Raw genomic sequence first — 20,864 nt, 5'->3', positions numbered from 1 at the left:
TCGAACCATTCAGTTTAATTTCTGCACGGTGGAAAATTGCGTTGTCGTTTTGAAAGAATCCATCAAAATCCGGGTAAAAATGATACATTTCAGAGTGACGTTGGTCCGATACGACACAAAGGTATTCATCGGAGGTAACACAGAACATGTGATCTTTTTTGACTGTTCTACGTCCACTCATGGCTCAGGCAGCGCAACTCCAATTGTAATTTTTAATTTTTTACAGAAATAAGCGCCTTTCATATAGGCACACGATTATAGTTGCCTAAATTGAATTTTTATTTATTTTTTCCTTTTTAGATATTGTCTTTATGAATGTTATAGTTGATGTTATCACCATCCTCCCAACACCGGGTGGAAAAGACCTGAATTCGAATCCTGTCAATGACACGAGGAATGTTTATGCATCTTTTTCACAAAGTGGCGAAGTTAGTCGGTCTCAGGAGAGGATAGCATGGTTTTTCGCTAGGAAACTTGGGTTTTTCATCCAGCAAACAGCAAATTGACCACAAAACACGCGCAATTAGAGATATATACGCCGCAATATGCCCTAAGTTTCTGATGTGCCTAAAATCCTACAACCTAAGCTTTTAGAGCTGCATTCTCCTATCATCTTCCACTCATTGTATACACTTTTGAGATGGTTTTGGACACACCGGTGACTTCCCTTGTTTTCTCAGTTGTGGCTCTTCTCAGTTTATCTGATACCAAGTTCCTTGGTATCAGAGAAATACCGTGCAACTTATTTCCATATGTTTAATTATTTGTTGACGCCAGTTGGGCCTTTGTGGGCAGCACAGTTGGTGGAATCGCCGTCCTCTTCACACCGGGATGAAAAGACCTGAGTTCGAGTCCAATCGATGACGAGAGGAACTTTCATGGGACTTTTTCAGAGTTAGTCGGTCTCAGGCGAGGGTAGCATGGTTTTTTCTCCCGTTAACATAGGTTTTTCGTCCAGCAAAACAGAAAATCCAATTGGATAATTTTATAATTTTTTACATAGTGAGTATATGTACAATGGTCAAAAGAATTCAGCGTTTCTGTATATACGCAGAGTTGTTTCGGATTTCTCTTTCCAGCCCAATTCAGAAGTTGGATTTGACAAGAATCCAACTTATCATCTGTAAAAAAAGACAGTAAACAACAGCCATAGTCTAGAAATGAGTGAAATAGTTCCTAGTATAACAGCACATTTGATAAAGACGTCATTGCCAAAGGAAGTGTAAACAGAACATGTTTTGCTTACTGATATCGAGAATAATCCCCAGATTGTAAAGAGCTGAATGGACAAGTAAACAGATAACATTTAGCTACCGTGTTGAGTACTTGAAAAATATAGCTTTGGCACCTACGCCTTGTATTATAAAAAATCCTTGAATAAGTATGTAAGGGGAAGGAAGTGACATCATCACGCGACGACAGGATTTAGAAGTGAAAGCTGTTGTAAATTTTATGAGAAATAAAGGGAACAAAAACATTGCTGACCTTACAGGAAAAAATATTCCATTAGTAAGGAATTTTTTTGTTGGTGTTACTACTGGGTGTTAGTCAGAGATTCGTTTAATGAGTCTTCGTTATTCTAAGAAATTTCTCCACCTCATCCGATTACATCTTCGCTTATTCAGAGCATCGACAATGGTTCAAGTGCGGAATTTGTATTTCCAACTGGCGTGCTGATAAATATGCAGCAATCACAAGAGGTCAAGTCCAACTGCAAGATTTTTTTACACATTTTACATATGAACGAAAGAAATTCAAGGCGTTGTCAAGAGCCTTAAATCAAATTATTACACTCCAAAGGGTATCCAAGTTTCTTTTTCTTTCCCCTAAGTTCATAGTTTCTAAACGTTCGTGCATTAACAAGTCGTACTTGTACGTCTACATGATGAATACACCTACATGGCTTTAAATAAGTCGTATGTGCATATGTACGAAGGTAAAAAAGTTCTGGGAATGGAGTTTAAAAGACATGTACAAAATTACGTTTTTTTATCGATTTATTCACCCCAAAATTCAATTCTTATTGTATATAATCTTCAAAAGAGTGCCCTTGTGGGTACTCTACCTAAGTTGGTAGAATCGTCGTCCTCCCCACACGCTTATACAGCATCAGCCCCTGGTGGAAAAGACTTAAGTTCGAGTCCCTTCAATGACGGGAGGAATTTTTATGGGACTTTTTCACAATGTGGTTGAGTTAATCTATCTCAGATGAGGGTCTTTCCTCACGGGAATTTGGGTTTTTCGTACATATAATTTACAGACAATATGCACGGAGCAATATAGCCTTAGTCGCCTATTCTGTGAATTATTAATACGCTTTGATTACTACAACGTCGGCCATGTTCCTCCTAAACCACTTTTAACTTCTCGGTGCCTAACTTATAAGGAACCCATGGATTTCTATTCCCAAGATGCAAAACTTTATATTTAGAAGCATTAAAGTTCAGGTGCCATTTTTTACACCCTTTGTGGAATTGATCTAATTCATTTTGAACAAAAATAGCCTACTTTTATTCGTTAACCATCCTCCTTACCTTTAAACCATTACCAGATTTTAACAACTTCCCTTGAACATTTTGGTAAAGGTCGTATTGACAAAATGTAACAAAGTTACAACATTCATTACATAAATTCTCGTACCCTACTCAGGAGATTTCCGAGTAAACCCCACTTGATCTCCAAAACCATACCATATTAGCTGTGTCCTCCCCTTCCTCTTAGGTTATATCTAGCGCTATGGTAGTTTCACCACTACATATTGTTCTCATAAGTAATACTAGTGCTAGTTTGTATGCTCTTAATTATTCTCTCATACGGACAGAAAGTTAACTAACTTCAGCCTTTCCTAAACCTGTTTTGTTTTTTCAAGAAAAAAAATTCTGTTCCCACGATTATCGTCAATAACACTAAAATTTGTTGTCCCATTATATAAATTATAACTATAGCCTACATTATATGTACATTTTTGTATTAAAACTTGATTGATTTAAATGTATTTATCAATGAAAATGGTTTATACATTATAAACCAGTTTATACATTAATAAACCAATTATTGAGAAAATTAGAGATTTTTCTGTGGAATGATTACTAGCGCCATCTATTTCACGTTACAGCACAAAGCTCTGATTCAAGAAAAAATAACAAACCAAACAAAATCCTGATACATTTCTTCTTCCATTATTTTATTTTTTTTATTTCATATTTTTTCTTACCAATAAATATATATATTAATTAAAGCAGTTACAATCTTTTAAGTCTCTAAGATTCTTCGACACTATATTGTATTCACTATTATCTTTTACGCATGCGTCAATCCAATGGCGTCGTCCAAAACTATAATCAAAACACCTATTTAGAACAATAGCAGCGTGATAGACTTTATTTAGATTTTTTTTAATTAAAGACATTTATAAAAGTTTATCTAAAACATTAATGAAACTAAATAATTTTATCAAATTTATATAATAGTTATTAAATATAGAGAATATAAATTTTGTAAATTAGTTTTACCTTAGACACCTTTCTATAGTTATTATAAAATTCATGCAGTGCCAACTTCCAATAGAAACCGGAAATGAACAATGACTTTAAACTTCCGTTTTACCAATTTATGGTTTCTTATCTTTCATCTACAGGAAAATACAGTACTGTAATATTTTGCGCAAAAACGATTGCACCATGTTGCAAGAAACAATGAAATATCATTTTACTCAAGCGTATAATTTACGACTTAAATTTATCTAAGACATCAAAGAAACTAAATAATTTTATCAAATTATTATAATAATCATTAAATACAACGCAACTAATTTTAATAAAATAGTTGTGTCTTATACACCTTTCTATAATTATTATAATATTCCTTGCCGTTCCAATTTTACATAGAAACCGGAAATGAACAATGATTTCAAACTTCCGTTGGTGATTTTAGTCTAATCTGTGGTAACATCAGAATTACTGCGAATCCAATCCAATTTATAGTTTCTTCTTATTATTATTTCTTTATATTTTTAAATCTTTATCTCCAGGAAAACAAAGATATTTAAAGACAGTAATTATTAATTTATTGCGTCACAAAAGTTACGATTTATTGCAAAATGTTGTTGCAATATTCATTTTACTCAAACCTATAATCTACAACGCATTCTTAACTGATAATAATATGTTTTGATAATTTGCACCGGTAGAAAGACAGGAGCCATATTATTATTCTATACGAGAACATTGTCCGTTGGCATATGCTATAACTGCTTTTGTGGCACCGCCCACAAAGTACCGAGAGTTATTTTGGTAAACTAATTGATGGAATACGTTGTGGTGACGCCATCAAACCAACACCTTAGCACGATGAGGAAATTGGAATTTCCGCAATTAAAGGATATTTTTTATGTTTTAATGAAGTGTTATTATTGAATTGCAAGAAGATTTTTATATGGTGATAAATCTGGACTTTTATGGTGATGTATTACATTTTTTGTTTCTTGCAGGTGAAAATGGAACGTGCCCGGATGACGACAACTTTTACTGTGAAAACGGCGCCTGTATCTCTAGGATATTGCTATGCAATGGGCATAACAATTGTGGTGATCTAAGTGATGAATCTACTATGGGTCGAGCTCGTTGCAGTGGTGAGTAGATAAAATGCGCCCCTCCCTGGTGCACTGGTAGCACAATCGATTATTATATATTTTTTTACTATTTGCATTAGTAGAGACATATGATGCAAGAAAGCAAGCTATACAGCATAAACAAAATTAAAAAAAAAAAAACTCTTCCCATTTCACCCATCCATTCACTCCAAATGTTTGTCTGGTTCTGCCTTGAATTTATTTAAGCTGAACTTCTATAACTACAGATGGAAGTTTGTTCTAGCAATCAACCACCCGCTGACTAAAGGCAAATTTCCGCACATCTATTCTACAATTATCTTTCCTAAATTTGAATTTATGATCCCCTCAGGCGATTAATTTGGGCAAGAGGAAGAATCCCATCAGCATTGAGCTTGCTCAAACCAGTCAAGGCTTTATACACCTCAATCAGATCAACTCGAAGGTGCGTAATCTCCAGACACTGCAATTTGCAGCTCTTTCTTCGTGAGAGCAATTCTTTGTTCCATTGATCAATATCGTTTCCCTTCTCTGTACTTGTTCCAGCAGCTCTACATCTTTCCTAAAATGAGGCCTAATCACCTCCTTATCCCTGCTAGAAAAAATCCTCTATATAATTGTTACTATAATGGTTGATGTGTTACACCGGTGAGCCAAAACATTATGACTAATGAGTCGTTATGCAAATCGAAATAACTGCAGGTGAACTACGACGAGTACGCAGGTCGGGACACTGTATAAAAAACACCTGATACTGAGCTCCGTTAATCAGTGTTACTCTTGTTCTTCAGATGTTAAAGGCAGCGGACTTAAGTAAGTTTGACAAAGGCCAAATTGTAATGGCCAGACGACTGGGTCAGAGCATATCCGAAACGCCACGGCTGGTGGGATGCTCACGGTCAGCCGTGGTTAGTACCTAACGAAAGTGGTCCGAGAAGGAAAAACCCACAAACCGCCGGCGAGGTGTTGTACGACCACGGCTCATCGATGCTCGAGGTGAGCGAATGCTCTCCCGGATGGCATGTGGCAACAGAAGGGGGGTTGTGTCACAACTCGCCGGTAATTGGAATGCTGGTGGAGTAATGTGTCACAACACACAGTACATCAAACACTGCTGAAAAGGGGGCTGCATAGCCACAGGCTGCTCCCAATGCCCATGTTAACCACGGTTCACCGGCGACAGCACCTACAATAGGCATTTCGTATTTGGTATGTTGAGGGTCTAGAGGTTCCTGGGATTTCTCCCATCTCCGCGGTATTCTGAACAAAAAATATATATATGCTAGGATAATGAAAATGAAAATGTACATAAAATTTTATATAAATTATTATATGTTTCTTGAGATTGTAATAATATTATTTGAGACTCATATAAGACTCATAATGTTTGAGTGTGTAAATAAATGAAAAAAAAAATGTATCGAGTGACAGTCTGCGTGGATAGCACAGTGGTATCATCACCGTCCTCCCCACACCAGGTAGAAAAGGCCCGGGTTCGAATTCGGTCGATGACGGGATTCGAACTCGTAGCTGATTATTCAGCCACTGAACTCCATGGCGAATTTCACTCCGTGGCTGAGTTAGTCGGTCTCAGGCGTAGATAGCAATGTTTCCCCCCCAGAATCTGGGGTTTTTCGTCCAGCAAAACAGACAAATCGACTATAGAACACACGCAATTAACAGACATAAGATACACAGCACGGCAGATGAATTTCATTATTCGGGTGGCCTAAAAATAATAGTTTTTGTATCGAGTGACAATACCCTGTCAAGTCAGAGATTTAAAGTGTATGGATCTTGCATGGTGTAGTCTGTTGTGCCCATTGTTCGTCTGGCTTATTGGTCATCGGGTCCCTGATGGGACCCAACGTTGCCCATACTACGAGGAGGCTAGCCAGATGTTATCAGTAAGGAATCAGTACTCTGGCAAGTCCTGCCACCTATTTTCCTCAGATTTCAGTGGTTAGGACCTAAAATAAAAAAAATTGTTTTAATCGCTGTTGATGCTTTTGTTTGGTCATAGAGATTTGCTTTAAGAGCGCGAAGGGATTGTATGCTGGATGAGTTTTATTTTTGGCCGAAAAGAGTCGGGCAAACAATTTTGGTGTAGTTACAATTTTGACATGTGGGGCTGGGTGCTGTGAAGATAGACAGATTTGGGTGGGGAGAAGGAAGGCTGTAGGGTAGTAGAAGAAGAAGAAAGTGACCGATAGAGAAGGTGGCCCCTAAATTCCCCTTAATTCTCCTAAATACCCATGCCTCACTAGAGGAAAAGTGGGTTTGGCAGGGAGAGGAGGGGACAAGCCGAGATCGGTAAAGTAAAGTGTGTTAGTTGTCTGACGTCACCAGGGGGTTTCACCTATCTCCACGCCTACAATGGGCACTCGAGCATCGAAACTGGACCTTGAGTGATTGGAAGAAGGTCGTCTGGTCCCCGATGAATCACGTTTCCTGTTGCACCATGTGGGCCATTCCACGTGGTGCATTTTTAGGACCATTCCTGTGGTCAATTGTCTGGACGAGTTCCTGGGGATGGATCTCGGCGGGGTCTTACCCTTGGCCTTCGCTGAAGACCTTGCTCTTGTAATACCCTCTGACACAAGAGATGGACTGGAATTGAAAGCAAATCGAGCTCTCGGACGGCTACAGAATTGGGCCTCACTGCACCAACTATCTATCTCGGGTGAAAAAACGAAGTCCATCCTGTTGAAAGGGAAACTTCAAATCCACAGGCCCCCAGTCATGAAGATAAACAACATACCAATCAGATTATATACTGAAGTTAAATACCTAGGCCTCCACATAGATCCAACCTTCACCTTTCATCTTCACCTGAAGTACCTTGCCATTAAAATAAGAAAATATGCAGCCATGATCAGAAGAATAAGCCGGGCTGACTGGGGTCTGAAGCACAAGGCCCTCTCTCTAATCTACAAAGCGGTATTCGTACCGAGTGTCAGCTATGGGGCTTCCATATGGTGCACTAGAGCAACACTTGAGCGGAACAGGTGTGAACTCGATTCAATTCAGCGATTTATGCTTCTGTCTGTTACCAGGGCGTGCCGCACAGTGAGCATCCCTGCGCTCCAAGTCATCGCAGGATTCATGCCCCCTCTACCTGGAAGTACTGAAAAGAGGCCTCTACCAGCGCCTCAAGAAAGGTATTCCCACCCAACTACTGGATCTGCATCTGGACCTCACAAATGACTATAAGCAAGAAAAAAGGCGTGTCGCCAGCCACCTGCAGCTTGTATGGCAGGAGTCCTGGAATGCAACAAATAAAGGAGAAATAACTAAGAAGTTCTTCCCCACAATCGCCCTTACCTATCCCAAGCCTTCTCCCTGGTAATCACCTGGACTGCAGGCAACCTTTTTGCTTACTGGGCACGGCGCATTCCAGCAAAAGTTAACAGCGCTCAATATCGAAAACAATCCTTTCTGCCACTGTGGAGATGAGGAGTCCTGGGTCCACGTCATGTACGAGTGCCCCCTCATATGATGATTACCGCCTACTACTCTTCACCGAGATACAATCCAACCCCTGCCAACAAGAGCACATCCTCATAAACGATGAAACATCTATTGCAGCCTTCACACGATTTGCACAGGCAGTTATTAACCCCAGACGGGTTTATCACACCCATGACAGGCCAGACCAGAACATTGCACCACCATTGCAAACCTCAACAGGGATAGAATAAATGCATTACCCACATCGTACTGTAATTCCTAATGTGCAGGAAATTATAGCAACCAAAACTATGATGCAAACCCCAGTCTGGAGTAGGATTATGCTGGTACCGTGTTGTGGGTGCGGGATCATGCTTTGAGCGATGTTCTGCTGGAATACTAGGGTCCAGTCATCCATGTGACGGGCACTCTGACGTCTACCACCTACCTAAACATCAGATCGCCAATATGGCTGCCGTTATGAGTGGTCACGTTGTTTCCTCGCCCCGCGATTTTGGATTAAAATATGTGGTTTAAAGTGTTTCTATTACAGGAAAGTGTATCAACAGGTCCTCAAACATCAGTGGATTCTTTGGGTGAGAAACTTTTGTTTATTTGGGATATTAAGTTGAATACAAGCGTTTATTATCTGTTCCTTCTGTCATCAGACAGGTCACCATGCTGCTGGCGACAAGGAAATAGAGAGGGTGACCATAGAGTTTGGATCCAGCTCTTGACTGGGGAGGTGCCCCAACTTGTGCCAAGCCCGAGCTGCAAGAACGCTCCATCATTTTGTGCCGAATTATTGCAGGCTTTGTCTTAAAAATAAAAATTTTGTATTCCCCCTCTACCATAAACTCTCTACCATAAAGACACATCTCCATAACTATCCAACCTACAGTATTTCTGATGTCACTACAGTTTTCGTCACCATCACAACCCCCCTAAGAAAATAACCCCCGTTCTTTTAGGAGAATTTTTATACTCGGTTTACCCCCCCTCAAGTGACAGAGTGGGGGTAGCCTAAATTTGCATAACTCATTGTGAGCCTCCTAATTAAGCCACGGACTTGTGGTTGGCATCATTTGCCTCATTCCAAACAACCTTCCTCCAGTGTCAGAATGACGACCAGATGGAGGAGGTGGAGAGCGCCCGACCAGCCCCCCCCCCCCCCCAAGCAATTTGGAAAAACTGCAAGCGGACCGTTCCTGGGTCAGAGGGAAACTTGTTCCCAGACTGAGAGAAAGGAACTGCAGGACATCACCATATCCCAAAAGAAAGACCCCTGCGACGAACGGCAACAGGACCAGCCATTGGATCCTACCCTCTCCCAGGGTATCTTACATGAGCAAACCCTATTTCTTAAGACGGCCTTGGAAAACATTTTCAAGGATCACCCAAACCGAGTCTCTACGATTTGGGCTCGATTAATAAAATGGAAGCCCTTCTCTCTCTCTCTCTCTCTGACACCTATCTGGAAAGTGAAAGGGCAACCGCCAAAAAACTGGATGCAGGGAATAGCTTTGATATTATATACTTGGATCTTAGAAAGGCTTTTGATACTGTTGCACATGGAAGACTGCTACACAAATTGGAGCAGTGTGACATTGGAGGCAAATTGCTGCTATGGATAAAGGGGTGGTTGAGAGGGAGAAGACAGAGAGTGGTAATCAATGGACACTGCTCATTGTGGACTAATGTTATTAGTGGAGTCCCTCAGGGCTCAGTGTTGGGTCCATTATTGTTTTCTGTATTTATAAATGATATTGATGATGGTATATCAAGCTTAATGTCCAAGTTTGCAGCCGATACAAAGGTTGGCAGGGTTGTCAAGGACACTACTGACACTATGCTGCTGCAACAGGATCTGGAAAGGTTGAGCAGATGGGCTGAGAGGTGGCAAATGAAGTTTAACATTGACAAATGTAAAGTACTACACATGGGAAACAGCAACCCCAGAGCAACGTATCAACTCTGTGGTACTACACTGACAGTGGTAGAGAATGAAAGGGACTTGGGGGTGGTTGTGCAGGCAGATATGAAGTTATCTGAGCAGTGCAGACGGGCTGCAAGAGTAGCTCATGGAGTATTGTCAATGATATACAGGAATTTTTCCAGTAGGGATAAGGAGGTGATTATTCTCTTGTATAAGGCAATGGTCATTCAAGCATTCAAGGAACTAATCTTGGAGGCTACCAGGCTTTACATACCAACTAAGAAATATTGTTCAAGGTTTAGGCCTAAATGGTTGTCAGATGAACTAATGAGACATGTGGCAGAGAAGAAAAATGCATGGGATACATACAAATTAATGGGTGACATGGAAGCCTATGATAGATATAAGTTGGTCTGTAACCAAGTCACAAAGGAGATTAGGCAGGCAAAGGCAGACTACGTAAAATCCTTGGCAAAGGATGCAAAGAAAAACAGAAAAGAGTTCTTTACATATTTAAACTCAAGAAGGAAAGGGATGAATCAGATTGGTCCACTGGATATTGATGGTTCAACAGTTGAGGATCCTGCTCATGTGGCTAACAATCTAAACGAGTATTTTGCATCTACATTCACGCATGAGGAGTCATTCAGGAAGGAGAATGATGTAGGTAAAGTAAACATTGGCAGTGAGCTGGATGATTTTGTAATAACTGAGAGAAAAGTGGATTAGAGATTGTTGAGGATAAACATAAAAAAGGCACCTGGGGTGGATGGGATCTAACCAGTTATATTAAAGGAGGCAGCAAAGGATGTAAGCAAACCCTTAGCCATAATTATGAGAGCTTCTTTGGACTCAGGGGAGATACCCATAGACTGGAGATGTGCAAATGTAACCCCAATTCACAAAGGAGGATCAAAGGCTGACACAAGTAATTATAGACCTGTTAGTTTAACTTCTGTTACAGGTAAATTAATGGAGGCACTGGTTAAAGAAGCACTGCAGGATCATCTAGACAAGAATTCAGTTATAGCTCAGACGCAGCATGGTTTTGTTAAGGGCAGGTCTTGCCTGACCAATTTGATTGGATACTATGATGTAGTCACAAAAGAACTGGATGCAGGGAATAACTTTAATATTATATACTTGGTTGGATCTTAGAAAGGCTTTTGATACTGTTGCACATGGAAGACTGCTGCACAAATTGGAGCAGTGTGGCATTGGAGGCAAATTGCTGCTATGGATAAGGGGATGGTTGAGTGGCAGAAGACAGAGAGTGGTAATCAATGGACACTGCTCAACGTGGACTAATGTTATTAGTGGAGTTCCTCAGGGTTCAGTGTTGGGTCCGTTGTTGTTTTTGGTGTTTATGAATGATATTGATGATGGGATATCAAGTTTAATGTCCAAGTTTGCAGATGATACAAAGGTTGGCAGGGTTGTTAAGGACACTACTGACGCTATGCTGCTGCAACAGGATCTGGAAAGGTTGAACAGATGGGCTGAGAGGTGGCAAATGAAGTTTAACATTGACAAATGTAAAGTACTACATATGGGAAACAGTAACCCCAGAGCAACGTTTCAACTCTGCGGTACTACACTGACAGTGGTGGAGAATGAAAAGGACCTGGGGGTAATTGTGCAGGCAGATATGAAGTTCTCTGAGCAGTGCAGACGAGCTGCAAGAGTAGCTCATGGTGTCTTGTCAATGATATACAGGAATTTTTCTAGCAGGGATAAGGAGGTGATTATTCCCTTGTATAAGGCAATGGTTAGGCCACATCTTGAGTACTGTATACAGGTCTGGAGGCCTCATTTCAAGAAGGATGTAGAGCTGCTGGAACGGGCAGAGAAGGGCAACAAGATTAGTGAATGGAACAAAGGGTTGCTCTTACGAAGAAAGGCTTAAGTTTTGCAAATTACAGAGTCTGGAGACTAGGCACCGGCGAGGTGATCTGATAGAGGTGTATAAGGGTTTGAATGGTTTGAGCATGCTCAATGCCAATGTGATTCTTCATCTTGCTCAGAATAATCACCTCAGAGGGCATAAATTCAAATTGAGGAACGACGGATGTCGGATAGATGTGCGGAAATTTTCCTTTGGCCAGCGGGTGGTTGGTTGGTGGAACCGACTTCCATCACTTGTTGTTGAAGTTGATAGCCTAAACAAATTTAAAGCTCAACTGGACAGGTATTTCGAACGAACGGAGGGGTGAAATGGGAGTGGTGTGTGTTTTTTTTTTTTTTTTTGGCTGATGCTGAATAAGCTTGCTTTCTTGCATCATATGCCTCTACTAATGCTAATGCTAATGCTAATGGTCAGGCCACACCTAGAGTACTGTATACAGGTCTGGAGGCCTCATTTCAAGAAGGATGTAGAGCTGCTGGAACGAGTACAGAGAAGGGCAACAAGATTAGTGAATGGAACAAAGGGTTGCTCTTACGAAGAAAGGCTTAAGTTTTGCAAATTACAGTGTCTGGAGACTAGGCACCAGCGAGGTGATCTGATAGAAGTGTATAAGGCTTTGAATGGTTTGAGCATGCTCAATTCTGATGGGATTCTTCCTCTCGCTCAGAATAATCACCTGAGAGGGCATAAATTCAAATTGAGGAAAGACAGATGTAGGATAGACGTGCGGAAATTTGCCTTTAGCCAGCGGGTGGTTGGTTGGTGGAACAGACTTCCATCCCTTGTAGTGGAGGTTGATAGCCTAAATAAGTTTAAGGCTGAGCTGGACAGGTATTTTGAACGAACAGAGGAGTGAAGTGGAAGGGGTTTTTTTTTTTTTTTTTTTTTTTTGGCTGATGCTGCATAAGCTTGCTTTCTTGCATCAAATGCCTCTACTAATGCTAATGCTAAAAGGAATGTGGGGCAAATCAAATGCCACAGCTGCCCCCACTATGCACAAGCGCTGAGGACAAAAAAAAAAAAAAACTATTATTTTTAGGCCACCCGAATAATGAAATTCATCTGCCTTGCTCTGTATCTTATGTCTGTTAATTGCATGTGTTCTATGGTCGATTTGTCTGTTTTGCTGGACGAAAAACCCCAGATTCTTGGGAAAAAAGCTTGCTATCTACGCCTGAGACCGACTAACTCAGCCGAGTTAAAAAAGCGCCGAGAACAAAGTGGCATAGTGTTTAGGGTAAGCGCCACCTGTGGTCTCCCACAACTGCACCATCTGTACTCTTGTGAAGTATACAGGACGCTGTAAATGCCAGAAATGTGTGTGGCATGTTGTATGTGTAAAGTACTGTGTTGATTTCTGTTGTTTCTTTGGCTTCTTGGCCGCAGGGCCCCTAACGGGACCCTACGCTGAGGACACCAGCAAATGCTCCTACTACCGCAGCTGGTGTGGAACAAGACAAAAAGAAAACTTTAATTAAACAACCAAACTTTGTAATCTTGCGCCCTAAAGAAAATAAAACAAAATGACAAGCGAAGAGATAAAGACCAAAATTATGGACACAATAAAAGAAGATTTTGGAAGAACGAGAATTAGATCGATCAGGAATATGCGAAGCACTGGAATTGCTATCGAAACGGAGTCAAGTGATGAGGTTCAGGGAATTATAGACAACCCTAAGATTACCTCCCTCGGCCTAACTACTGAGCCTCCGAAAAGAAGAACCCCAACAGCCAAAATCTCATGAGAGTGGGTTGCTATGGTTTTCTCTCGGAAACTTGAGTCTCGTCCAACAAACAGGTAAATCGATCACAGAACAAGCAATTTATAGACATAATGCCTATGGCCTAATAGTCTTAGTCGCTGATGCCCCTATCTCGTGGGGTCCCCCTTTTGCTAGTGATACAGCCGTAAACATTTTAGTATGGATTCCACAAGCAAGGTGTTGCAGGGTGTCCTGTGGTAGTGGTACCCATGCGTTGCACAATGTGACAATGTGTGTCCAATAATGCACATTGTCAGATGGACGTTCGTAGTATCGAATGTCCTTTTCCAGTAGGTTCCAAACATGCTCAAATTGGGTTCAGGTCAGCTGAGTTGGGCAGCCATGGGAGGATGATAAATTCATTGCCACGTTCTTGAAACCAGTTAGCCACCTGCCGGGCCTTGTGGAATGCGCGTTGTCTTGATGATAGACGGAGTTGTCTAGATACACTGTCACCATGAAGGGGTGGACTTAGTCGGCGAGGTAGAAAAGTAGGTGTTCCTGAGCCAAGTGCCATGGCCTTATGTTGCTTTCTCCAAATGCGGATCCGTCCATCAGCATGTTAGAGTTGAAAACGGGATTCATCTCACCAGGCGACAGATTTCCACACGTCAGTGGTCGAGTGTTGGTATTGACGTGATCATGTATGGCGCAATTTCTTATGTTTCGCAGTAAGCGAGAGCACCCCTGACAGCCATAGGAGCTAATGTCCAGCTATAGTCCATGTCTCGGTACTAACCTATGGTTGTACTGGATGGATGGCCTTGCTCGTTTTGAGTTTAGAGGAACTAAACTCAAAACTTATACGATAAAAATTATACGATAGGGACAACTCTTATTTCTGGTACACGGCTTCCTGTTCCAATATCAACCTATGGCACTCGTATCAGGCAAGGACGGGAGATTGTTGAGCAAGCGTGCAATGCAAGTGTTGGTCTTGCATTGCACGCTTGGTAATGTGTGGGTAGATGATTTTACAGGGGTTGGGATAACTGCCTTACTCTGTGCAAATCCTTATGGGACATCTTCCACTTACAATCGTTTCACGGTCGAAGTCGGGAAGATCTCGACGCTGACCCATTCTTTATCACTCAAAAACCACCTGTACGATCTACAATCTTACATCAACCGTTCCCGATTTCGAGCCTTCACCAGCATTACACACCAGTCCATTCCTGCGTCAGAGATCAGCCCATTCCTGCACAAGAGGGTGGGGGTTATATTAATTGCATATATATAGAGTTGAGTTGGTATTACCTTTTTATAAAATAGCTCTGTCAGTTTATTTTTTTAAGAATTATCGTTCTAATAATGAAAATTTCTTACAGGTTACTCTTTTCACATCAAGCAACAGTCTTTCGGTGCAGCCAGCTACATTGGTCTTCTCTTTGCCGTTCTCATGCTACTTCTCATCCTCTTGTTCCTACTCATCCCAACCCCTCGTAGGCCAAGGGGATTCCTCTTCTCTTCATTTCGCAATCGAAGACGTCCATCAGTTGTAGAAGCGCCTCCAACCCCATCTTCGATATGCCGTGCTGACCTTAATTCTTCGTACACCAACACTGCCTACAGCTGCGAAAGGCCTCCGTCCTACGAAGAAGCATTAAGGGCCCCACAATATTCATGCCCACCACTTAATGTTCTGTGAACAAACACCCAAGTCAGTTTCGTTTGAAGTTCTTGAAATGTGCTCCCGCTAAGGCACGGTATCCAGACTTCAAGATGGGAAGAATTTGACTTCCAACAGGTCTTTCATTTGAATATTAACAATGACCAAATAAAAGGAATTTTTCAGGGTCTAGAGAGGATCCGAGAGGGCCTCCAAAAAAGTTAGTGAAAGCATTGGATATTTAAAAGTGGTATTCGTTCATGCTGAACAACGTATATGATTAAGGTTTCAAGAGATTACCAAAGATGATTAGTTTAATAAACGCTAATTTAAAGACATTAAAAAAAAAGTAAGAAATACAACGTTGTATTCACGTAAAGGTTAGAGTTACCAGTTGATAATCTGTGTCCATACCGCTACTGTGATCTCAGTTATCATTCCAATGGGATGACGAATCGGCTAGTTGAACAGGTGGACTTTCATCCAGCCTTTTCTAAATACTTTTATTTAAAAAACAAATAAATAAATGTTCGTGTCAAAACGTATTTCATCTGTCTACCAACAAAATGTTAATATTTAATTTAAACAGATATTAGATCGATTGTGTTCATGCGCCTACGAAGTGCAAACTGCACTTTTTGTTTTTTGTCATCAATATGCCAGAAACAAATGTAATTATTGTAAATATAGACAATACAAACAAATTTGTTTATATTTATTTTATTTTTTTTTTCACACACAACAACAGATTGAGTATATGATGTTTGTCAAAGAGGTAGAATACCGGGATGTCCCAATACTTTTGGTAATATAGTGTGGATATGAATGAAGCTCGGTTTATCTGACACATGCTTGGGCAAGATGTGCTCTACTATCAATGGAAGGTGTGCGTATACTAATGGTGGGTCAGTGTATAGATGTAGCTGTTCTGGTTCATGATACTGAACATATTATTGTAAGAAAAATTTCTTGTTCTGTGTGAAAGTGATTCTACAAGAATATTAATTATTTATTAAGATGAACTGGAGATATAATTGTTGTTTTAGTCAAATAAATAGTTTTGTACAAGATGACTTTGATGAGTATAATGACTCAGATTTTTGTATAATGACTCTGATGAGTATAATAAGAAACTGTACAGGGAAATAGAGTGGGCCAGTAAATCAGAGAGTCTTATAATGGGAGATTTTAATTTCCCAGATATTGACTGGAATTTGGGGACTGGTCACTCACACACTAGCAAGGCTTTTGTGGATTTATTGGATGATTGTTTTCTACATCAGGATGTTCGGGAGGCAACTAGAGGGAGTAATACTCTTGATTTGATTATCAGCAGTGATTCTTCATGCATTATGAATCTGCAGATAAATGAACCACTAGGTGGCAGTGATCACAGTGTGCTGAAGTGGGATTTACTCAAAGAGGTAACTACCATTAGGGGTAAAGGGAAGGGTTATTGCTTCCGTAAAGGCGACTACGATGGACTGAGACAGTATTTAAATTCTATACAGTGGGACCAACTGATGATGTTACCAACAGCAAATTCAAAATGGGAAGCATTCAAAGAACTTATCTTGGCTTTACATACCAACTAAGAAATATTGTTCAAGGTTTAGGCCTAAATGGATGTCAGATGAACTAATGAGACATATGGCAGAGAAGAAAAATGCATGGGATACATATAAATTAACACGTGACACAAAAGCCAATGATAGATACAAGTTGATCTGTAACCAAGTTACAAAGGAGGTTAGGCAGGCGAAGGCAGATTAAGAGAGATCCTTGGCAAGGGATGCGAAGAAAAACAGCAAAGAGTTCTTTACTTATGTAAACTCTAGAAGGAAGGGGATGAAGCAGATTGGTCCACTTGATATCGATGGGTCAACTGTTGATGACCCTGCTCAGGTAGCTAACAAACTAAATGAATATTTTGCATCGACATTCACACATGAGGAGTTATTCAGCGAGGGGAATGCCAGAGGTGTTTTCAACTCTAGCAGTAAGCTACAGAATCTTGTAATAACTGAGAGTAAAGTGGAGGAGAAATTGTTGAAGATAAACACAAGAAAGGCACCTGGGGTGGATGGGATATATCCAGTTATATTAAAGGAGGCAGCAGAGGAAGTAAGCAAACCCTTAGCCATAATTATGAGAGCTTCCTTGGACTCAGGGGAGGTACGCACAGACTGGAGATGTGCAAATGTGACCCCAATTCACAAAGGAGGATCAAAGGCTGACACAAGTAATTATAGACCTGTGAGTTTAACTTCTGTTCCCGGAAAATTAATGGAGGCACTGGTTAAAGAAGCACTGCAGGATCATCTAGACAAGACTTCAGTTATAGCTCGGACACAGCATGGTTTTGTTAAGGGGAAGTCTTGCCTGACCAATTTGATTGGATACTATGATGCAGTCACAAAAGAACTGGATGCAGGTAATAACTTTGATATTATATACTTGGATCTTAGAAAGGCTTTTGATACTGTTGCACATGGAAGACTGCTGCACAAATTGGAGCAGTGTGGCATTGGAGGCAAATTGCTGAAAGGGGTGGTTGAGGGGGAGAAGACAGAGAGTGGTAATCAATGGACACTGCTCATCGTGGACTAATGTTATTAGTGGAGTCCCTCAGGGTTCAGTAATGGGTCCTTTATTGCTTTCTGTATTTATAAATGATATTGATGATGGTATATCAAGCTTAATGTCCAAGTTTGCAGACGATACAAAGGTTGGCAGGGTTGTCAAGGACACTACTGACACTATGCTGCTGCAACAGGATCTGGAAAGGTTGAGCAGATGGGCTGAGAGGTGGCAAATGAAGTTTAACATTGACAAATGTAAAGTACTACATATGGGACACAGCAACCCCAGTGCAACGTATCAACTCTGTGGTACTACACTGACAGTGGTAGAAAATGAAAGGGACCTGGGGGCGGTTGTGCAGGCAGATATGAAGTTCTCTGAGCAGTGCAGACGGGCTGCAAGAGTAGCTCATGGTGTATTGTCAATGATATATAGGAATTTTTCTAGCAGGGATAAGGAGGTGATTATTCCCTTGTATAAGGCAATGGTCAGGCCACACCTAGAGTACTGTATACAGGCCTGGAGGCCTCATTTCAAGAAGGATGTAGAGCTGCTGGAACGAGTACAGAGAAGGGCAACAAGATTAGTGAATGGAACAAAGGGGTTCTCTTACGTAGAAAGGCTTAAGTTTTGCGAATTACAGTGTCTGGAGACTAGGCACCAGCGAGGTGATCTGATAGAGTTGTACAAAGCCCTGAATGGTTTGAGCATGCTCAATGCTGATGGGATTCTTCCACTTGCTCAGAATAATCACCTGAGAGGGCATAAATTCAAATTGAGGAAAGACAGATGTAGGATAGATGTGCGGAAATTTGCCTTTAGCCAGTGGGTAGTTGGTTTGTGGAACAGACGTCCATCCCTTGTCGTGGAAGTTGATAGCCTAAATAAATTTAAGGTTCAGCTGGACAGGTATTTCGAACGAACAGAGGGGTGAAGTGGAAGTGGTTATTTTTTATTTATTTATTTTACTTTATTTTTTTTTTTGGCTGATGCTGCATAAGCTTGCTTTCTTGCATCAAATGCCCCTACTAATGCTAATGCTAATGCTAATGCTAAGATAAAAATCAAATATTGTTTCAATTTTATTAAAACTCAAAGGAGGATAACTTAAAGAATAATTTAATTTATCTCCTAAATATAACAAGGAGAGTTTCAGTTGCGCAGCCTACACCTACACCTACACCTACACCTACAGAGAATCGAACACATTCTATCGATTCACCAATGAGCTCAGAATAAATATATTGATACATAATGCTAAATTCGAATCGAAAAGTATCCAGCGCAATATACCAATGAGAAATAAAATACTACCAGGATTGGGACTCCTCACCCACTGGGGGCTGTTCTTGTATTAGTTTTTTTTAGGAGTATTAGCGACAAAGGCTATATTGCTCCTTATATACTGTTTGTAAATTGCGTGTGTCCCTTAAGTCGATTTTTTGTTTTCTGAAAACTTAAATTTCGAAGAGAGAAAAACCATGTAACCCACGAGACCGAATAACTGGGCCATGTTGCGAAAAAGCCCATAAAAATTCTTCCCGTTATAGACGGAACCCTAACTGAGGTCTTTTCCACCCGGTGCAGGGTGGATGGCGATTCTACCAACTGTGCTACCTATGAGGGTCCCACGCGGGCCCCAACGTGCACGGCATTGTCAACAAGTTGAGGGGTGGGAAAATTAAAATTTGGGAAGATGAAAATGCACCCTGATAACAACATATGCAGGCCATGATTAGTCAGAGGGTTGTGATTAATGGATATTCTTCATATCGGTGCAACGTCGGGAGTGGGGTTCCTCAAGGATCAGCTCCTGGACCACTGTTGTTTCTCATTATCGTAAATGACATCGACGAAGGAATAGAAGGCGCGATGTCAAAATTTGCAGATGACGTAAAGATTAGCAGAGTCGTTAATGATCACTGCCAAGCAGTGCTCCTTTATGATGACTTGAATAGACTTCAAAGATGGTTAGAGAAGTAGCAGCTATGTTTTAATGCTGCTAAATGCAAAGTCTTACACTTGGGGAATAGCAACCCATAAATAAATTATGCATTTAGTGGGGTTGGATTAAAAACAGTGGAGGAGGCAGGGGATCTGAGAGATGTGAAGTTTTCTGAACATTGTAAAAAAGGCAGCCAAGAAACCCCATGGTGTTTTATTAGTGATCTATCGAACTCTATCCTGTAGAGATAGGGAGGTCATAATCGGATAAGTAACCATGATGTTTGTTGTAATTGTAAGACCATATTTGGAATACTTTGTTCAAGTATGGAAACCTCATCTTGAAAGGGTCCAAAGACGGGCAACTGGAATGGTGAGATCTGCAAAAGGAGGGGCATAAGAGGAATGATTATCTGGGCTACAGAGCTTGGGAAGCAGGCACCTCAGAGCTGACCTGATTGAGGTTTACAAGGCTCTGAGAGGGATTAGTAAAATGAACGAAGGTGGAATTCTCACTGTTCTAAACAATTTCAGAACTAGGAATCATGAATTCAAATTACAGGGGTTGAGTTCAGATTAGATCGTAAGAAGTTTTCTCTCAGGCAGCGAGTCGTTGATAGCTGGAACAAGTTGCCCTCGCATATAGTTAAGGCTGAGAGTTTGAATAAATTCAAAGGTCTACTGGATGCTTACCTGTGTGAGGAGGGAAGCTTATAATTTGTGTTTTCTTATCTCCTTGTTGTTTTTTTTTTTTTGCCAGTTTAACAAAACCCAGTGGCTTCCTGCACGTTATTGCGATTACTGTTACCATAACACCGATCATGATTTCATAAATGTAAGGAAATAACTTACTGCAATAATTAAAGACAAACACCAGCCAAGGAATAAAAAATGTTTACTATAAAAATAATGTGATACACTATCGGAAATATTACAATAAATTACGATAAAATAAATTACGATAAAACGTTAAACATATAGTTAAAAATATACCGAAGCAATAAAATTATCTAAAAAAAACTGGATTAAAAGCGATAAAACCTGATTGAGCTTCCGGGACGGAG

General features: G+C 40.6%; 1 protein-coding gene across 1 annotated transcript in view; it reads left to right on the top strand.

Annotated features, from left to right (window-relative positions):
• Positions 1–15,383, top strand: part of LOC150082525 (uncharacterized) — a 29,814-nt gene extending 14,431 nt beyond the window's left edge. Inside the window, exons 3-4 of the mRNA XM_090378663.1 lie at positions 4,490–4,630; positions 14,993–15,383. Of these exons, the coding sequence (XP_090234789.1) occupies positions 4,490–4,630; positions 14,993–15,312 (461 nt within the window). The 3' untranslated portion in view covers positions 15,313–15,383. The remainder of the gene's footprint in view (positions 1–4,489; positions 4,631–14,992) is intronic.
• The last annotated feature ends 5,481 nt before the right edge of the window (positions 15,384–20,864 follow it).

The sequence above is a fragment of the Mastigoproctus giganteus genome, chromosome 7 (genome assembly GCF_048544385.1).
Source record: "Mastigoproctus giganteus isolate SK-2022 chromosome 7, ASM4854438v1, whole genome shotgun sequence".
NCBI classification, from domain to species: Eukaryota; Metazoa; Arthropoda; class Arachnida; order Uropygi; family Thelyphonidae; genus Mastigoproctus; species Mastigoproctus giganteus.
The sequence above is the reverse complement of the archived record's forward strand: the minus strand, read 5'-3'. Positions and strand labels throughout refer to the sequence as shown.